The following is a 19,480-nucleotide window of genomic DNA, read 5'->3' as shown; positions in this document are numbered from 1 at the left end:
GGTATGACCCAATTGTCATTTTATAGTGGTGATGACATTTCCTATAGTTATTTGAGTTTCATTGCGCCTATAATTCCTTGTCTGAACGAAATATCGGGAATTATTAGTTTAAAAAATACAAAATTAAACTGCCCAGAAATAAATATACCCAAATTGAATTACCTTCAAACTCCAAACCCCGTCCCTCACAATAAACAATCTAGTTTTATTTTAGTAATAAATATAAGGCGTAATTTGTCTGCAAAGAAATATTTTATTAATTTAGGCCGAATACATAATAAAGTGCATGCCTTTCAAAAACGACTTGGATCAAATTCAATCAGCAATATAAATAAATTGCACTTTTTTAAATACACCAGAAAATTTTGAAATAATTTTAAAGTTTAAGTGAAGAATAACATTTTGAATTCAGCAACAATGTGCCGAATTTGTGGGGGGATTCATCGGAAATCGTTTCAAGGGAGTCAGCATTTCCAGATCAGTGTTGAAATGGGAAATGTTTCAGATTTAAACTTCAGCAGCCACAGCAGTATTTTTAATAATTTTGTCACAGAACGCATAAGGAAATCCGGCCGGTGTGCAGTTCTTGACGGTCATTGTATTATATTTGGTTCCGGTGAAGATGGTGTCGGTGAAGGTGGCCGTCAGAGTGGTCGTTTCCTGGACAGTCAATCCCAGGCAGGAAAGGAACTGGCTAAAGTTGACCGTCGACATGCCGCAGTTGCCGACCGAGATGACGTTGTTCCTTCCTCTGTTGGACAGTTGTCGGAAAAGGTTTTGTTTGTTCAAGTAGGAGTCGTCAAACGAACTGAAGATCCTGTCGGCGTTGTAATAGTCCAACGCACTCAGGGCCCGTTCTGCTCTTGGAGCAGTCGTAGCTTCAACTCTGTTCAAATTAATTCAATTAGTCAAACCAAAAATCAACGAGTCTATTAGGATTGAAATAAAAATGTTGACAAATAATTTTACCCCAAAACATTCGATGGGTTGATGGGTTCATCCTCAGAAACTGGATGAGCTGCAAGAATCAGTGGGCTCTCTTCAATTCCGCGCTTACGACGACATTGAGAGACTTGGCCTTCCGTGGTGTAGCAGTACATCGTCTTGTTGGCGCTCGTCGTCATGACGGTAAAAGTGTAAGATGTCACCGCTGAAAGGAGCGGCTGGCCGTGAGGATTGAAGCTGGCCAAAGCCGAAGAAGCCAGTCCGACCAAGACCAAAAGTGCCAACCATTGATGAGACATGGTAGTTTAGATAAAATGGGTTGTTGCAAAGAGCTGCGACTGTGTGGTGAATTCAACAACAGTTGAAGCAAGACAATTTCTTCAACGACATCTTCTCGCCTTTTTATACCGAATTTCAGAATGGACGTGAAGGCGATCGTGACCTTATGACGTGCAGATGTGTCTATTGGATTGGAAATGTTTGATACAAAAAAAACATCGACTATAAGAACAAGCGACAACTGTCCTTAGTTGTGCGGGTTCAACGTCACTAGCACAAACCAGAAAAAAGACCAAAACAGCAAAATGGGCGATGGCAAAAAAAGAAACCTGTCCAACGGGGAGAAATAAGAAATGATCACGGTCCTATTTTTCGTGTTGTTTAGTGATCTTATCACCTGTATACATATAATATATAGACTGGGAAAGACGTTTGGAATCCCATGTGCTGTCTAGATGGTTCAATGTCCTATAGCCTATCCTCTATATAAACATGTGGCGAATAATTTTGTCAATTCAATTGTTTGCGGGTGGTGTGAGGGAGATCTTGACAGATATGATCTACAGCACATTCTGATGGGTTTAGGACCATGTATAGAAACATGGAAGAGATTGTGTGTTGCGATATCTTCTCGTGAAAAATAAACTTCTCGTGAAGATCTTTTACTATGCAAATTTGAATATCGATCTTCTTCAGAATTGTGTGCATGTAAACTGACCAACAAAAAATATAAGAGCAAAATTTATCATGTATTATTCATGCGTACTATTCGCCATCTTGTAAGGCCAATAAAGGCGCAGCTGAATTTCCAGTTTTATTTCGATTCAAAAACAAATATATAGACAAGTGTGTCGTCCACAAACTCTTATCTATAGGAAGGGAAGCGCAAATGCCGCATCTCTGCTGTTGTCATTGAGCTGAAAAAAAAAAGAACCACCCAATCTCGGTGACCTCCCGTCTACAGTGATAAGCTTTTCCGTCAAGAACAGCACACGACTAAATAATAATCAGATGAAAATCCTGTTTTGCCATTTTCAAAAGTAGATGGCATGACGATGTTATAAGAGAATAAGGATAAAAATTATCACTCGTGCGCAATCTCGCTGAATAAGAACTTAATAGTATACAACATTGGGAACGCATCAAAAACCGAAATTGATTAAAAAATTAAAAAGAAAAAAAAAACAAGTCCCGTATAAAGTTTGTATATATAATAATCGAACAAACGCGCGGTTGAATATATAAATTCTGGATTGCAAATTATCGACAGCAATCGCGGACAACACGGTTCCGTGTTATGCAAATAATGTGGACACTGTCAAAAGACGATATCAACCCGCCTTTAAATTGGAACGCACATCATTTATTTGATTCACTCACGTATTATATATATATATGGGAATAATGCTGCATAATATTTGCATTCTTATTTTACGCTTTTTTTATACATCATGCTGTGTGTGTGATTGGATCTAGAAATGCTCTTAGAACTATGCAAAACTCCGCGAATTTTCAAAAACAAATAAAAAAATTCTTTGCGCCTGATGCGCTGAATCGACCTTGGTAAATGGAACTGGTTTAGGTGATAAGAATTTATGTAAATTCAGCATTCATTATGAAGCGGAAGTCTCGTGTATAATATTTTCAACGCTTCCCTTTTCATTATATCTCGTGTTGAGGAAAGCTATATGTGCTTTTGCTTTTAGTTATTTCACACCCATCACCCCCTATTAGGTACTCGACGAACGACAAGTGCTGTGTTATTCAACCATAATTTTTAAAAATATGATTAGTGAAATTATAATAAATACGAAGTCATGATATCACGCAATTGACTTTGCATTCACGAAAGAAACTTTTTTATTGCTCGTGCTGAATATACAAATTAAATATAGGAACGTATTATATAGGAACAGAACATTACTCGTGAAAAGTCAGTACGTTACTAATGAAACTTTTCAGCACGACTTAGACTTAGTAATTAAAAATTAAATAATTTAATTGTGTAACTGGAAAACACGAACCAGTGCATATCTTGTTTAAGACTATCTATGCTGTCAAAGCAGCAATATGATATCGCGTTATGGCTTAAAGGGTTTCTTCTCAATATCTGAGAATAATTATAAAAGAGGTCTAAACAGGAGTACTATCTTCACTAACAGAATTAAACTCGGTAGTCGAGTCATTCAATTCCTCTCCTCCTTCATTTGACACCTCTTCCTCAGAGCAAGATGGATAAGGGAATCCGGCCGGAGTGCAGCCCAACACGGTCATGGTGGTATAGCCGGTGGACAGGATCGAAGTTTCGGTAAAAGTGGCCGTCAGTGTGGTCGTTTGCTGGACATCCAAGCCCAGACAGGAGAGAAACTCGCTAAAATTGACGGTCGACATACCGCAATCGCCGACCGAGATGACGTTATTCCGGCCTCTAGTCACCACCGGTTGTCGGTAATTGTTGCCAGAGTATGATGCGTCATCAAACGAGCTGAAAACTCTTAGATTGGAATTGTATCGATGAGACGATCCCAAACCCATACGAGAAACACGAGGGACCGGAGTAGCCTCAATCCTGCCTCAATCAATTCAATTATAATTTGAACAATGACAAAATTTAAATAAAATTTCACCCGACAACAGCTGATGGCGCCAAATCCGAATGATGGCTCACGATTTTGGGATTCTCTTCGATTCCGCGCTTGCGTCTGCACTGGGAGACGTCGCCGGAAGTGACGAAACAGGGCGTTGGCTTGGTCAAAGTCCGGGTCTCCAGCTCCAAGGTGAAGGACGTCGCACCGGAGAAGAGCGGCCCATCGTGGAGATTGATGCGGGCAAAAGCGGAAGACGTCGAACCCATCAAAACCAAAAGAATTGCAATTTTGGACATCATGGTAGATTATAATATTATGTAAAATATCAGGAAGATATTGGAGGGTGTTGAATGAACGAGAGACACTGAGACACACAACTATTCAATCGGATTTCTGGTTCTTTTATATTCAACGGAATCATATGCACCCGGCGCTGCCTATTATGTTCACATATGTTATATTCCGCCGATGGACAAACATTCTGGCGCCGGCCTTTTCTTATATTTCCCGAAAAGGCCGATGAGAATAGTGACCCTTTGCGTGTGGTTTTGCCTACTTTTTTGTTGTCACTCAATCTACGTATATATATGGGAAAACACACAGCAAAGTGGCCCAAAGCGTAAACCGGTTTCATTACCTTCATTTGGAAATCGAATCAACCATCGTCAATTCCAGTTGTTGGCGCCAGAACCCGCGCGAGAGGCGACGCGAACTCGACGAGCAACCGGCAAAAATGTCTTGTGTGTCGGATTAACCAATGTATATTTTCTTCTCGTTGTTTCACCTTAAGTGGAATTTGTCTTTGTCATTCGATGGCGACGGTCGCGGTCATTTGTTTGGCGTCACTTTTTTTGGCATTTCAATTTCTCCCATTTTTTTTCCTCAATCGTATAGTCGATTATTTGTAATTATAATACACTTATACATGGTTTATCGAGTCGGCAGGAGGTAAATAACCCATCGCCAATACTTATTTTGGTGTATATTTTGACATCTGCCTTATTTGGTTGCTATTATGCTATACAAAATACAAATTGAAATATACATATAAGAAACTCGATGACAACTGGAATAGCTACTATTGTCGTTGCTGGTCGTGCGATCGGAAATTTAATTTGAATCAAGATTTAATTACAATTAATGCTGTTAAATAAATTTTAAAAATTGTAAATAACTAAAATTGAAATTATATTAAAATAACTAATGATTAAAATATGGGACAAACACTTTTGATTGACCTCCATCATACGCAAACTTTGATTGAAGGTCGGCATTAATTGAGCTGTGGCTTGGTTCGTTGACAACAGATGTCGGTGCGCCGGCCGGAAATTCCAGACGGACAGTCTGTGTCACTGACTGATCCAATTTCGTAATTAATTTACCGACGTGTGAAATAGTTTTCCCTGTAACCCAAAAATTGGTTCCCAACAAGGTGTACAAAAGCTCTAATTTCAACACATTCTTTCAACTGTTTTCATCAGCATTTTATAGCGCCAACAGAGTATCCTTGAACGGCTCCAATCTAATTATTCCAGACACTAACACTTTAATCAGTTTTGGGACGAAATAATTTGATAACAATGTAGCAAAATGATGCTGCTGTGTTGGTCTCACTAAAGGTCAGAAGTTCTAAGAAATTGCTTTGATTTAAGGAAAGTAAAAATAATATGTTCGATCGCGATCAAAATCCTCAAAATCTTTTGGAAGGGACCGTTATTTGCTTACTGATGTCACATTTCATGATCACAAAATGATGGAAAAGAAAACAAAAAAACAAATAAAAAACTAACACCAATCTGCTCGTGCATCAGTGACCTCAAATCTGAAAAAGTAAACCTAATTCGGACTGGATATATAGAAGAACGGTATATATAGTTGTCGTCTTTTGGACATCATGATGCCACGCTATTCGCAAGAACTGAATTGTTATTTGGCATATGAAAATGCGGTGAACTCCGCTCTGGTAATTTTTTTATTTCTTTGGGAAGTCGTCCTTATACTGATATGTTGGGTTTACCGGCAGAAAGACTTTGTATGACCTCCTACACAGATTATAACGCCTTAAACAAATCTGCTGGAACTCGGGTCAGATCGAAACCCGCACAAATTTTATCATTGGCCAGCAATTCTTTTGATTAAAATTAAAAAAAAACAGGAACCAGATAAACGCTTGTGTGGTGGTACAGTTTTCCCTCTTTAAAAAATATAATACGGGGGCACATTTTATCACGCTGTCACAATTCTACTCGGTTGACGTCAAAGCAAACCAAGGAAAAAGAAATCCACGTAAAAACCAGAAGTCTCGCACAAAGGGGGGATGCGGAGTGTGCGCTGATAATTGGGAGATAAATATTGTGAACTTGTTTCATGCAAATGTTATTCAGATTTAAAACTTGTTTAAAACCACCTCAACTGAATATAATTCAGCTCGGTCGCTTACATAAATTTCTATTAAATTTCGCCATATTATTTTACCAACTTACCTTTGGCTGAAAAAATTATATACCTATAAAGATAGGGTTTAAACTTTGCGCTTTCAGTATTTGAATTAAATAATAGACATATATTGAATGCTGGAAAAGATTTTTTATTTCTGTTTTTTTTTAAATTGAATATTTTTTGGGATTAAATTAAAACAAATTTAAGATTAAATAGAGGCTCATGGAATAGTGTGGACAATTGGTGAATCATTTGATGGGGAATATTCATTTAGACATGATTCTGATTTGCCAATGGATTTTAAATATTAAATTACGGCCAACTTACTCTATTATTATATTCGAAAACTGCAAAGGTAAATAAAAATGCCTCGCATCAAATGATCGTTTGATTTTTGACAGCAGGAATTTGTCTTCTTATAACAAGGATTCAAGGTGCAATTTGCTCGGTCGTAGTAGTGGGGCTACTGGTATCAGTCGAAACAAAATCGGTAGTTGTTTCAATGTCGGTAGAATCGATTGTAGTTGATCCAGCGTCGGAAGAATCTGTCGTAGTTGATCCAGCTTCGGAAGAATCGGCCGTAGTTGATCCGGTGTCGATAGAATCGGCCGTATTAGTTGATCCGGTGGCGTTAGGATCGGTCGCAGTTGATCCGGTGTCGATAGAATCGATCGTGGATGATTGGATTAGACCGGTCACCTCAGGAGTAGAGTCGCTAGGGCAGTATTGATAAGGGAATCCGGCCGGAGTGCAGCCCATCACAGTCCAGGTATGGTAACCAGTGGACCGGATTGAAGTTTCGGTAAAAGTGGCCGTCAGTGTGGTCGTTTCCTGGACAGTCATTCCCAAACAAGACAGGAATTCGCTAAAGTTGACGGTCGACATTCCGCAGTTGCCGACTGAGATGACGTTGTTCCGGCCCCTGATCGCCAGTTGCCGGATATTATTTTGGGTGTTGTAGAAAGAATCATCGAACGAACTGTAGACCTTGTTGGCCATTAACTTGTTTCCTCTGTAAATGTCCATTGGACTCATGGAACGAGGAACAGCTGTGGATTCAATCCTGCAATAGTTTAAAATAATAACTGTTAATTCTATAGTTAGAAAAACAGATGTCAAATAATAAAAATAATAAATCAAAGAGTAGCTATTCACTTCACAACAGCGGATGGAGCGATGGCGTCGTAATCATTGTCGAATTGGAGAATCAATGGCCTCTCTTCCATCCCGCGCTTCCGTCGACATTGGGTCACTTGGCCTTCCGTGATGTAACAGGGTGTCGACTTGTTGACCGTAACCTTCGCTATTTCCAAAGTGTAAGATGTCACCGTGGAAAATAGCGGCTGGCCGTGGGGATTGAAGCTCGCCAAAGCGGAAGACATTGAACCGATCAAAATCAAAAGAATCGAAATTTTCGACATGGTGAAAATAAATTTAACTGACGAGGGAATTAAATACAGACAGTTCAGCTATAGATCAGCTATAGAGTCTGAGTGACAAAAGACATCTTCACTCGCAGTTCTCAGGTTCTTTATATATACGAGGGAATCAAGAATGTTTCGAAACCAACGGTTTTCCTGCTGTCCTATATAATAGCCTATAGTATATAGCAGCCAGGCGAAAGCTGGTAGGAAGCTAAGTCGGCCCTTTCTGCTTTTATTTCTTAAAATTCATGGCTGAAAAACAAACCGGTTGCATTATATTCTCTCTGTTTTCACGCACATATAAGATTGTCCGCACGCACAAAATTATAGTACCCTTCAGATCGTAACCGCAAGTCATCCGGTTTTCTTATAGTTTCAAAAAAATTTGACTATGATGTGGATAGAACTCTGAGAACGCGATTCTAACTAACTTTTAAAGTTTGCGGACTCATCGACCGCTGTGAACACATTTGTCTCTGTCACTTTGACGGATATCTTTTTACACTTTATCTTTCTGAACGATCGCTTCTCCGGAATCACTGCGTATACCCATCACCTAAGTGCTCGTTACATTGTAATCGCCAACACGGCCAGCAGCAGTTTTCGAATGGCTGAATTTATTCATCTATTATCAATATAAATCGAGAATTCAATTGAATTCAAGAGCTATAATCATTTATTTATCCTCTGAATAATGCATCAGGACGTTGACTTTTGCTATTGCAATTGGACACATCAGGTATACATGATGTCCGACAACAACAAACGCCCACACATGCAAAGTTCGCCAAGGTTATAGACGTGTCAACAAGTATACGTGCTGGTATGAAGAGACACCGTTACATTTATATAGCAACGGAATGTTTGCCGCGTGCTTGTTTATTTTAAAATGGACAACGCCCAAGTCAAAGCGAGTTGCTGGTTCAATAACCGAGAGTCTTTCGGTCAAACCTCATCACACCCTTTGGATTTAAAAACGTGAATGGACAAAAAACCCTTGCGTCAATTTTCTTTTAAGACGACATATTATCATTAGAATCTTTGGTTATTAATAAGCGGCTGCTGATCAGCCGAAAAATTAGCTCTTACATGATGAAATAAGCTTATAAACTCACCAAATTATATCGTGGCTCAAGTGTGGAGTCGACACAGCAGGAAATGCCAACATGCCTTATGTAATTCCTTTTTTATTATTATTCCTTCAATAATATTTTAAAAAGGTGACCTTTTCTTGCCACTTTGTAGTTTCTCGTTCCAACTTTTTGTTTTGCATACGAGGATGGACCGTATCCATTAATCTCTGCGCGAAAACAACATCTGCCAGCAGAGAAGAAAAATCAACTCGTTTTATTGATTTGGAATTCATGCTGTGCATACGCGTGCACTTTTGTGATACGCCATCAGTCTTCCAAAAAAATTTGTCTGGTTTGATTAAATCTCATCTTCAAAGTCATTTTCTATTTTTTTTTCTTTTTCCAAAAAATTATTATTCTGCGCTGCGCTTGTATAGGCTATGTACACAAGGCAAGGTGCCAAAGTTGAGAACATCTTTTGAATGTGGAATTTCAGTTCACCAATGCCAAATTTGGCAGTTGTTCTACGGCTTTTTTTCTTTTTTTTACACCCGTCACGTCTCCTTTTTTTCTTAATTTATTCCGAATTCTATATTCTCTTATATTGTGTTTCGGAATAATGTGCAAATAATCCCCGCGAATAAAAAAGGGAAACAAGTTAAATTCAAACTCTCAGAAATTATATTGTTTTACCCCCATCCAGTCAACGAACTCACAGGGTTTGTTTGTTGTTGATAATGGAAAGATAAGGGAATAACAACAGCATTATCATTCCGGTTGGCAACGTAGGAATATAATTAAGACCATTTTCAATTCCTTATACGTCAAAGCTTTTTTTTGCCACCATCTGCAATCTGCTGCTGACCTTCCATTCCTTACAAAAACAAGGACGTCAACTGTTCCATTTATTCAAACCTTTTTCGTTGCCGTTTTTTTGCTTGACTGCTTGTAGCAAAAAACTAAGCAAATATTATACGATAACAATCTCTATTCAGAACGTCAATCCCGCACGACTTAAGCGCATTTATTCCGTTATGCGTATATGCCTTCATGTTTTTGTCAGTCAGATATCAATATCAGCCAGTTTGACTTTGGTTTAACCACAAACGCCAATCATCAGAATACACAGCCAATGAGATGATAAAAAAAAAAAAAACATTATAGATTTTCAAACGTACAGAATAAAGGGTTGTCGTCCACATGCTGTGATGCGAGAAAATGCGCAATTCAAATTTGATTTGGTTTGGAGATATGTCAAACCTGTGCAATCGTGACAGAGGGGACACGGAACAGCATGACCTGCGGACGTTGTCCTTTTGCTCGATCGGAAAAACACAATCACTTCAATCATCTTATTTTCAAGTTCAACATGTGTTTTTTTTATAATTCTTTTGGCTTATAGCTATAGTTTCAAGACATAATTATAACTCAACTCCATACACAGCAGCGGTAGAATACTTACCTTAACATACTTTAGTGGGCCAGGATTACTTACAAGACGAAACTACTTACGAGCTTAACATACTTAAATAGTTTTTTCATACTTACATTTTGTAAGTAACGAGTAAGCATGTAAGTATGTGCCTCCAACATACTTACTTGAATAAAAGAAAAGCCATCTGTAGGAATCGAACACGGGTGTCTCGCATCACAGTCAGATGCTGATCCGCTGTGCCATTAGGCCTATTGATATGATTTAACTAATTAAATAACCGTTATAAATCAACGGGGGGGGGGGTTTAGGACTTAGAGATTTTTATGTCCAAACATTATATTCAATTTTCTCTCCTAAAGCGGCGAGCATGTGCCCTTATTCATTTTTTTCACAAAAATGATTTACAGGAAAGCTTTAAGCACAGGCTGCTTTAAACTCGGTACTACCAGTTCCTTCAGTAGATATAAATAGGGCAGCAAATTTTTCCTACAATTAATGAAAAAAAGGAGTTATATTCCTTAAACAAGTAGTTTACATGTATTCTAGAGTTCTACCTGAACGATGGCCATATTTCTTGAATAATGCTCATGGATGGACTGAGAAACAAAGAGCAGGGCCTCGTAGGTCAGGAAATATCTTTGTCGCAACATAAGTAGCAAGCCAGCCTCCCATTCAAATTCACTAAACGCAGCACCATGAGTGAAAAGGAGGGATTCAATTTCACGATGAGCAGCAGGAACCAAATTTTGCTGGCCAAAATGTTGGGGTTGTTGTTCGTGATCAAAATCATGCCTATCTTCAGCTGATGATTGTTCAAGACCAGCCCTGACGCCATCAGTTGTGTTACTACTAGCAATAACAACATCTTCAATGGACGTGGGATCACTAGCCTCGTCGACTAACAAGTTGAATCCAGTAGTCGATATATATAGGCTAAGCTCAATCAAATTTCAAAAGTGAGCAAAAGTACAAGTACAAAGTACAAGTATGTTATTAGCTGTTTAAGTATGTATACGACGAAAATAAGTATGAAAAATAGGTATAAGTATGTTCGTCCAATATACTTACAAATTTACAATACTTACAAATAGTTGAACATACTTACAACTCCCTAAACTACTTGATATTTAAAAAAGATAGTGCTTGCAAGTATGAAAATGAGTTGTAAGTACGTTAAAAAATATTTCAAGTAGGAAATTTTCCAAATTAAGTATGAAAAAAGCCCTACTTGACAAATTCAGTACTTTTAACCTACTAACATACTGGAAATTAAGTATGTTACCGCTGCTGTGTGCTCTTGTTGGTCGACACCTGAAAGATCCCGGACATGAAACATTTTAATCTTAATACTCTTCCGTTTTCCTCATACCACTATTATTGTTATTAGTGTAGTTTTTAAACTCACAAAGTTATTTCTATACTTTTCCCGTTTTTTTTCCCTTCTATTCTTCTGCTGAATAATTTATGGCTATATTTAAATGTTAATTTGTTTAAATGTTTTTAAATTATTCTTCTGTTGCCGTTCTGGCATTTCCCATTTGAATCAAGTAGTGAAAAATAAATAGCAGCATACATTTAACACACACGAGTTGGATTATATTATTTGCTACTTGGTAGTCAGCAACAGGGGCGCGAATTGCGCAACAAGCCAAAGTGAATTATTAAGACATATAAGCAGCGCGTATACATCTGATGGCAAAAGTTGTTTGACTTTCGTTTTACGTTTGTGGAGGTCGGACGAAAATAATTTCGACAACTATGGTCATCAATCCAACAAAAGAAAAACAAAATTATCCGCATTAGTTAAAAAGAAACTCGTCAAGTACGTTACCCTCCTCTTGATCGACATGCCATGGCATCTGTCGTGCATTCACCTGTTTACTCATTAGACTCGTTATTTATTCAATTCCATTGTTTGACTCGCTGAGTTATTCCAGTTGCTTTCAATGTACTCTGTCCATAATTATTCACAGATTGCATGAGCAGATCGCATATAGCTGGTGAAGATCAAGCGCAACCATCAGGGCAACAATTAACCCATTTTGCTTTCCCATTTTTCTTCGGCCTACGGTAGTTCAATTAGAAACTGAAGGACGTTTTCTTATTAAGTGCTTCAGAGATGATGTGTATAAAAATGTGCATTTAATGACCCCCGCAACAAATGAAACAATAAATGAAATTGTAATTCTCATCAGAAATTCCAGAATTGTTTACCTCCATCCAGCCAATGAACAGCCTAAGTGTATTTGTTGCTGATAGGAGCGGGGAAGAAGTCAATTAACAATCCAATCAACAGTATATATATTATATAACCTTCCAATCTACAGCACAACAGTATAGCTATATATAAATAATTATAATAGCAACATTTTCACTTCCATATTATTCCTTTGCCTAGTTTGCCATATCATCATCTGACCTTTTTATTACCATACAGAACAAGTGCGTTCTGTAAACCATCATTCGTTCAAGCTTTTTTCATTGCCGTGTTTTTTTTTCAACTACAAAAACTAAGCGAATATTAATATATACGATCACGATCTCCACAGAACGTCAATCTCGCGACATTATTCCGCTATGCGTCCCTTCATGTTAGTATTTGCCAGACATCATGCAGATATCAATCAGTTTGACTACTTTCAATCGGAGTTATTCAACAGCTGATGAAAAACTGAGATATTTTCAAATGCCAACTGCATATAAAGGTGGCCTAGACCGCTTGACGTGCTGTAATAAACAAGAAAATGCGCGATTCACATCTTCAATTTCATTTCGCTTATTGGACATATGTAAAATTTGCGGTTCTTTTAATTCTTGAGTTATAGTTTCAAGACATGTAATGATGAACTAACTCATTTCTATACTTATGCGGAAGATGCCAATTTACGTTATATAAAAGTATACTGGAAAAATGGCTGCCTGGTAACAAAAGGAGAAGATCCTTTGAAATAAGTGGAATCCTTTTTATAGTAGAATGTCTTTTCCAAATAAAGCCTGTATCACCTTATTGAGGCTCCCTCCGTTTGTGAATACAAATAATACTGTCTCATGTACGTCTAGCTGTAATCTTTAGAAGCGCATCCAAGGCAAAATATGGTCAACCATTTTGTCCTCACATGGCATTATTCATCAGTAAATCATCCAAGTTGAGTCTTTCTAGTTGATGAGTGAGACCATCAGCAGCCGAATTAAATATTCAAGCTTCGGCGATAAGCACGAACCACACCCTGGACATGGAGAGGCAGATGTGTTGTTAGCTGTCACTTTGACGAATTTATCCAGCAAGATTTATTCAGAAAACAAACAAGCACTATACCCTGCACTCTATTTTCTTATATAGTTCTTTGGTGAATTTCGGTGAGTTATTTGATAAGTATATCGTTTGCTGATTGTCTGATGCGCTGCTGGCGAGCTGCTGGTGACGTCCGCGCGATAAAAATGACAAATGACAATTGATTTATAGAAGGTTTGCTAAATTCCCAACCTGATTTACCATTGGGCGTGAATATCGGGTATTGAGAGAAAGATTTGTCCGATAGGAACACATCAAAAGGATTTTCTAAGGAAAATGATAAGAACAATTCAAACGGGCGAGACATGAAATTCCTTTTCTTCTTTCAATCCGAATTTGATGCCGAAGTTGACAATTTTCATGAAAATATAACCGGAATGGACGTGCCAACAATCCAACGCAAAATCGTCCGGTATATAAAGGAGCGAGTGATCAACACCTGACATTGTGTCCATCCGACAGACTCTAACCGACTCGGTCGATCCTCTTGTTCGCTCTACAGCTCATTTTGTCTAATTTTACCATGTCTCAAATGTTGATTCTTTTGGTTTTGATTGGGTCCATGTCTGCCGCTTTGGCCAGCTTCAATCCCCACGGTCAGCCGCTCTTTTCAGCGGTGACGTCTTACACGTTTACCGTCGTGACGACGAACACCACCAAGAAGATGTCCTGCTACACCACGGAAGGCCAAGTCTCTCAATGTCGTCGTAAGCGCGGCATTGAAGAGAAGCCGATCCTTTTGAACAGAAATTGGCCAATTTCACCATCGGCGGTTATCGGGTAAGAAAACGAACTGTGCAAAACTCAAATCTATATTATATATCATAACTGGATGAAACTGCTGTTAATTGAATAAATGATTTATTGCTGGTTGTATTAGGATTGAATCTACTCCGGTCCCGATGCTCCCAATCTTTCATCAGCGAGATATTGGTTCGTTGGACTTTTTCAACGCCAACCCGATCGTCGGATCGATGGACGACTCCTTCCAGAAATATCACAATCTTTTCCATCAACTTTCGTCTAAAGACAAGAAGAACAACGTCATCTCGGTCGGCAACTGCGGCATGTCGACGGTCAACTTTAGCCAGTTCCTCTCCTGCCTGGGATTGACTGTCCAGGAAACGACCACTCTGACGGCCACTTTTACGAAAACCCAGACCTATTTTTCCGGTTATAACAGAATGACTGTGAAGAATTGCACTCCGGCTGGATTCCCTTACCAATTCTGCCCTTAATAAAGCGTTCTTACTACCTGTCCTACTCTTACTTCTGTACCCGGCCCTAATTTACCTCCTGTGCTCTTCCCTTTTGCACTTTGAATTCTTCTTTTATAAGAGAAAAACTTCCTTCTCTCGCTGGTCGACACCAGAAAGATCCTGGACATGAAACATTTTAATACTAACTTCCGTTTTCCCCTACCACTATTATTGTTATTAGTGTAGTTTTTAAACTCACAAAGTTATTTCTATACTTTTCCAGTTTTTTTTTAATATCTTCTTCTGCTGAATAATTTATGGCTATATTTAAATGTTAATTTGTTTAAATGTTTTTAAATTATTCTTCTGTTGCCGTTCTGGCATTTCCCATTTGAATCAAGTAGTGAAAAATAAATAGCAGCACACATTTAACACGTAAACGAGTTGGATGAGATTATTTGCTTGCTGATGATGACCTTCAGGATATCGAACTGTGCAAGAAGCAAAAGATGTAAACATTAAGAAATAGCAGCGCGTATACATCTGACAAAAGTCGTTTGACTTTCGTTTTACGTTTGTGGAGGTCGGTCGAAAATAATTTCGACGACTATGGTCATCAATCCAACAAAAGAAAAACAAAATTATCCGCATTGGTTAAAAAGAAACTCGTCAAGTACGTTACCCTCCTCTTGATCGACATGCCATTTCATCTGTCGTGCATTCACCTTGTTTACTCATTAGACTCGTTATTTATTCAATTCCATTGTTTGACTCGCTGAGTTATTCCAGTTGCTTTCAATGTACTCTGTCCATATAATTAATTCACAGATTGCATGAGCAGATCGCATATATAGCTGGTGAAGATCAAGCGCAACCATCAGGGCATCAACCCCATTATGCTCTCCCAATTTTCCGCGTGTCGGTATATGATAAAAAAAAAAAACTGAAGGGCGTTTTCTTATTGAACCCTGCACAGAGAAATGTGTTTGTTTTGTACATTTTCTGTTATCTAAACCCTTTTTCAGGGGGGGGGAGGGTGGTGAAATGCAGTTATTATTTTACTTGATTGTGGTTGAACAAAACAACCGACCAAATTGATTTGCATTTTGTTTGCGCGTACAAGTGGAATAAGGCAACAACGGGGAATATAAAAACCAGTTTTTTTTTTCTCTCTGATGACTTCTCTTGCCAGCGACAATCTTTCAGAACGGATTTCTCAGCAACTAGACCTGTTTTTCTTCATTTATTATTATAGCTACCCTCTTGACGAAATTGCTAATTTTTCCGCTTCAGTAGCTCGTTCGTCTCTTCCTATACAAAACTGGAAAAATTCAATTTGGGTAGCTGCCACAATACTGACCATAAATGACGAGTACTATTCAAATCAACCGGATTTCACTGCGCGTATATAAGACCGAAAAAAACTGACGACAAGAGCATTGTGTCCACCTTCAGATTCAATTGTATCGGCTCATTTTTATCCCCCACTCTCGTATTTTAAAACATGTCTCAATTGTCGATTCTTTTGGCTTTGATTGGCCTGATGTCGCCGGCTTTGGCCAGCCTCAGTCTTCACGGCCAGCCGCTATTATCCGGAGTGACGTCGTACGCCCTGGCCATCGAGCAATTGACTAAGATCAAACCCACCACCTGTTACATCACGGAAGGCGAAGTGACCCAATGTCGACGCAAGCGCGGAATGGTAGAGAGGCCCATCCAGTACAACGGCAAAGGGAAAATCGTGCCGTCGACCGTCGTTGGGTAAGAGTTACATCATTTGTTCTTATTATATTTGAGTTCAATGCTGATTATACTAATTTGAGAAAATGTTAGGATTGAAACTACTACTATTCCGCGAGACCTTACGCAGAAAGAAATTTTAGCCGCTCACAACCTCTTCAGTTCGATGGACGATTCCTATTTCCAATCGCAGAACATTTTCAAACAGTTGGCGAATAGACGCCGAAGCAACGTCATCACGGTCGGCAATTGCGGCATGTCGACCGTTAACCTGGTCGACTTCCTCTCCTGTTTGGGAATGACTGTCCAGGAGACAACCACCCTGACGGCCACTTTTACCGAAACCCATTACTCCTCCAGCGGTTACACTGTCATGACTGTGATGGGCTGCACTCCGGCCGGATTCCCTTACCTTTACTGCCCAGCCAATCTGAATGAACAGTCATCCCAGCCATCTAAACCAAGTATTATACTAGAGGAAGAAACACTTACCCACACGACGACTTATATTACGACTTTTCCGGATGGCACGTCGTCTTCTTATATTGTAACCGACCAAACAGTTATCATCACCGATATTCAAGAACCGTCTCAAGCAGTAACTGAGACTGAAATTCTTCCTTCTGGTACTGAGGAAGAAACAATTCAGACTTCCATTCTTCCTTCTGGTACTGATGAAGAAACAGTTCCGACTTCCATTCTTCCTTCTGGTACTGAGGAAGAAACAGTTCAGACTTCCATTCTTCCTTCTGGTACTGAGGAAGAAACAGTTCAGACTTCCATTCTACCTTCTGTTGTCATCGAACAGTCAACCATCACCAATACTGTTTTAACAATTGTACAGACGACTGTTACGACTGTTGCTCCTACTTCTACTGTACTCGAATCACCCACGACTGTTACTGTTGACACGGAAGAATTAGCTACGGACATCCCTGAAATCGAATCGTCTACGGACGAAATTGTCGCACCTTGAATCCTGTCGCCATTGTGAGCAAAAGCTTCGATCCTGATCGTGGTCCGCCGCGGTCGCCATGGATCCTTCGGAAGCTGCAACAAACAAAACATGGAACAATTTGTTTTATTTTAATTCTTCTTCTAAACTTTATTTAGTATAGACCTTTATTTAATCAGTTTAATATTGATTCACTTCAGCAATATTTAAATTTCAAAATTCGACTTTTTAAATCTGCAAGTGTTCCGTGTTTTTGCTATTTTAATAAATCTGGTTTTTCATTTCAATAAACCTTTTTTTTTGCAAACAATATCTTTTTGGATTATGCAACAATATTTATTGATGAACCATAAAAATAATAATAAAACATACCGGAGAATATAAATTACTTTCGGATTACTTTGACAGATGATGAACCATATAAAAATAAAAACATGAAACCAGAGAGCAGATATAATATAAGCCGATAATAATGGCAGAACAAACTGGTTTTATGATGACGGGGAAAATTTGAAGTACCTATACGAATAAAAAAATATAAAATGCGACAATTGGATAAGCGCAAGACCTTGAATTTCTGTAAAGTTGATTAGATATTTCGGTTTGAGTATTCATCGACAGAATCCGGGAGGTTATTGATTTGGCAATAATGGAAACATGCAAAACAAAAATTTCAATCAAAGTGAACGAACTGTGCTGGCCAGGTGGCTCCAAAGGTCGTCGTTCGCGAGACGGGCACCTTGTCATATAAAACAGTGGCAACGCGCGCCAATTTAATTTGAATTGGAAATTTGAGTAATCTGGTTCTTTTGTAATGATGCTCAAAAGTTGTCGACTCTAAAAAACCCCACCCTAACATTTGTACACGATAAACAAGTTAGCAACACACATAACCTGAAAGCCGACAGCCACTGGAATCGACACGAAAAAGGCCAATGTCACTCGAGACGTTTGGCGGTATAAAAGCAGGTGCGACGATCAGAAGGAAGACACACTCATTGCCAGTCTCTCCTATCGTCATCAGCTCGTCCAAGACAAAAAAAATGCTGTCGTCTAAATTTTTGGTAGCTATTTGCTTTGTTGCTTTCCAGTCTTCTTCTGTTGGCCGGGCAAGTCTGATCCTTCACGGCACGCCGCTCCTTTCGCCCGTCACCGAATTCACTTTCGAAGTGGCCACATCGACGCTGATCAAGGGCACCAATTGCTACATCACGTCCGGCGAAGTTTCCCAATGTCGTAGGAAGCGCGGAATGGTGGAGCAACCCCAAATTGTAGCGGACGAAATGGACATTCAACCATCGGAAGTCCTGAAGTAATTAACACTTATACAATTCTTTGATTTCCAAAAATCTGATGACATTTTGTTTGTTTTAATTCTCGTAGAGTTGAAGCTACAAAGGCTCCACGTGCCTTAAACTTCAATTCAAATTTCAACAATTACCAGCAGCAGGTTGCCAGTTCGTTCGACGATTCGTACACGAATTACGTCAACCTCTTCCGGACACTGTCGACCACTAGAGGCAGAAACAACAACGTCATCTCGGTCGGCGATTGCGGAATGTCGACCGTCAACATTAGCGAATTCCTGTCTTGTTTGGGAATGACACTCCAAGAAACGACTACGCTGACGGCCACCTTTACGGAAATCGCTACCATCTCTTCCGGTTATAACGTCATGACTGTATTGGGTTGCACTCCGGCAGGTTTCAACTATGAATATTGTCCCGAGAGCGCTTTGACTGCGACAGCTGAACTAAGGAAAAATGGCAATAAGCCACAGGGTCGCAGAACCGCAGTCGTCAAACGTCCAGTTGCTGCTAAAGTCGCCGGTAAATAATTCCGTTCGGTATAGTATACAGGATTCCGGTTTGATATTTCGTGATCAACGAATTCTGTTGACTCTTGCCTTATGTCTTTGAAAAATTTTCCTCTCGTTTTTGGTTGTTAATTATTTACATTCAATTTTGTTATACTGAAACTGTTTTTATTATTTCAAATTCGATTTTAGTTTTTTTTTTGCAAACGTATTCCGAAACTTATTTCCTTTTCCTGTATTCTAATACTGTGGCTGTTAAATTTTGGGCAATAAATGGTGTTGGAATGGCAATCAG

The 19,480-nt window shown here is 39.0% G+C and overlaps 6 protein-coding genes across 7 annotated transcripts; 3 read left to right on the top strand and 3 right to left on the bottom strand.

The window, feature by feature from the left end:
• Nucleotides 1-233: 233 nt before the first annotated feature.
• LOC124202338 lies at nt 234-1,319 on the bottom strand. Its single transcript, XM_046598675.1, has 2 exons — nt 970-1,319; nt 234-886 (listed from the first exon to the last, which is right to left on the bottom strand). Exons 1-2 carry the CDS (start codon nt 1,242-1,244, stop codon nt 508-510), a joined length of 654 nt encoding a protein of 217 aa, XP_046454631.1. The 5' UTR covers nt 1,245-1,319; the 3' UTR covers nt 234-507.
• A 1,752-nt stretch (nt 1,320-3,071) lies between these two features.
• On the bottom strand, nt 3,072-4,182 carry LOC124201742. Its single transcript, XM_046597933.1, has 2 exons — nt 3,852-4,182; nt 3,072-3,793 (listed from the first exon to the last, which is right to left on the bottom strand). Exons 1-2 carry the CDS (start codon nt 4,109-4,111, stop codon nt 3,358-3,360), a joined length of 696 nt encoding a protein of 231 aa, XP_046453889.1. The 5' UTR covers nt 4,112-4,182; the 3' UTR covers nt 3,072-3,357.
• Nucleotides 4,183-6,479: 2,297 nt separating this feature from the next.
• LOC124202402 lies at nt 6,480-7,807 on the bottom strand. Its single transcript, XM_046598748.1, has 2 exons — nt 7,407-7,807; nt 6,480-7,314 (listed from the first exon to the last, which is right to left on the bottom strand). The coding sequence occupies exons 1-2, from the start codon at nt 7,670-7,672 to the stop codon at nt 6,681-6,683; spliced, it is 900 nt and encodes a 299-aa protein (XP_046454704.1). The 5' UTR covers nt 7,673-7,807; the 3' UTR covers nt 6,480-6,680.
• Nucleotides 7,808-13,916: 6,109 nt separating this feature from the next.
• On the top strand, nt 13,917-15,114 carry LOC124202459. Its single transcript, XM_046598793.1, has 2 exons — nt 13,917-14,255; nt 14,356-15,114. Exons 1-2 carry the CDS (start codon nt 13,999-14,001, stop codon nt 14,711-14,713), a joined length of 615 nt encoding a protein of 204 aa, XP_046454749.1. The 5' UTR covers nt 13,917-13,998; the 3' UTR covers nt 14,714-15,114.
• A 955-nt stretch (nt 15,115-16,069) lies between these two features.
• LOC124202346 (mucin-5AC-like) lies at nt 16,070-17,754 on the top strand. Of its 2 annotated transcripts, XM_046598684.1 has the most exons (3): nt 16,111-16,435; nt 16,508-17,082; nt 17,167-17,754. In XM_046598684.1, exons 1-3 carry the CDS (start codon nt 16,179-16,181, stop codon nt 17,388-17,390), a joined length of 1,056 nt encoding a protein of 351 aa, XP_046454640.1. In that variant the 5' UTR covers nt 16,111-16,178; the 3' UTR covers nt 17,391-17,754. The 2 variants fall into 2 exon arrangements, with proteins under 2 accessions (XP_046454639.1, XP_046454640.1); XM_046598683.1 differs by having other exon boundaries at nt 16,070-16,435; nt 16,508-17,754.
• Nucleotides 17,755-18,296: 542 nt separating this feature from the next.
• On the top strand, nt 18,297-19,476 carry LOC124202637. Its single transcript, XM_046598987.1, has 2 exons — nt 18,297-18,681; nt 18,753-19,476. Exons 1-2 carry the CDS (start codon nt 18,305-18,307, stop codon nt 19,204-19,206), a joined length of 831 nt encoding a protein of 276 aa, XP_046454943.1. The 5' UTR covers nt 18,297-18,304; the 3' UTR covers nt 19,207-19,476.
• The last annotated feature ends 4 nt before the right edge of the window (nt 19,477-19,480 follow it).

This window comes from Daphnia pulex, chromosome 9 (assembly GCF_021134715.1).
Source record: "Daphnia pulex isolate KAP4 chromosome 9, ASM2113471v1".
NCBI classification, from domain to species: Eukaryota; Metazoa; Arthropoda; class Branchiopoda; order Diplostraca; family Daphniidae; genus Daphnia; species Daphnia pulex.
Note: the sequence above shows the minus strand (reverse complement) of the source record. Positions and strands in the feature narration are given on the sequence as shown.

Excerpts from the sequence above, each read along its gene's own strand:
- LOC124202459 (XM_046598793.1), top strand. The coding sequence starts at position 13,999 with ATGTCTCAAATGTTGATTCTTTTGGTTTTGATTGGGTCCATGTCTGCC. Across the intron at positions 14,256-14,355 it reads TCACCATCGGCGGTTATCGG|GATTGAATCTACTCCGGTCC; the intron begins GTAAGAAAACGA and ends TGGTTGTATTAG.
- LOC124202637 (XM_046598987.1), top strand. The coding sequence starts at position 18,305 with ATGTCACTCGAGACGTTTGGCGGTATAAAAGCAGGTGCGACGATCAGA. Across the intron at positions 18,682-18,752 it reads CAACCATCGGAAGTCCTGAA|AGTTGAAGCTACAAAGGCTC; the intron begins GTAATTAACACT and ends TAATTCTCGTAG.
- LOC124201742 (XM_046597933.1), bottom strand. The coding sequence starts at position 4,111 with ATGATGTCCAAAATTGCAATTCTTTTGGTTTTGATGGGTTCGACGTCT. Across the intron at positions 3,794-3,851 it reads GCGCCATCAGCTGTTGTCGG|GATTGAGGCTACTCCGGTCC; the intron begins GTGAAATTTTAT and ends TGATTGAGGCAG.
- LOC124202338 (XM_046598675.1), bottom strand. The coding sequence starts at position 1,244 with ATGTCTCATCAATGGTTGGCACTTTTGGTCTTGGTCGGACTGGCTTCT. Across the intron at positions 887-969 it reads AACCCATCGAATGTTTTGGG|AGTTGAAGCTACGACTGCTC; the intron begins GTAAAATTATTT and ends TAATTTGAACAG.
- LOC124202346 (XM_046598683.1), top strand. The coding sequence starts at position 16,179 with ATGTCTCAATTGTCGATTCTTTTGGCTTTGATTGGCCTGATGTCGCCG. Across the intron at positions 16,436-16,507 it reads GTGCCGTCGACCGTCGTTGG|GATTGAAACTACTACTATTC; the intron begins GTAAGAGTTACA and ends AGAAAATGTTAG.
- LOC124202402 (XM_046598748.1), bottom strand. The coding sequence starts at position 7,672 with ATGTCGAAAATTTCGATTCTTTTGATTTTGATCGGTTCAATGTCTTCC. Across the intron at positions 7,315-7,406 it reads GCTCCATCCGCTGTTGTGAA|GATTGAATCCACAGCTGTTC; the intron begins GTGAATAGCTAC and ends AAACTATTGCAG.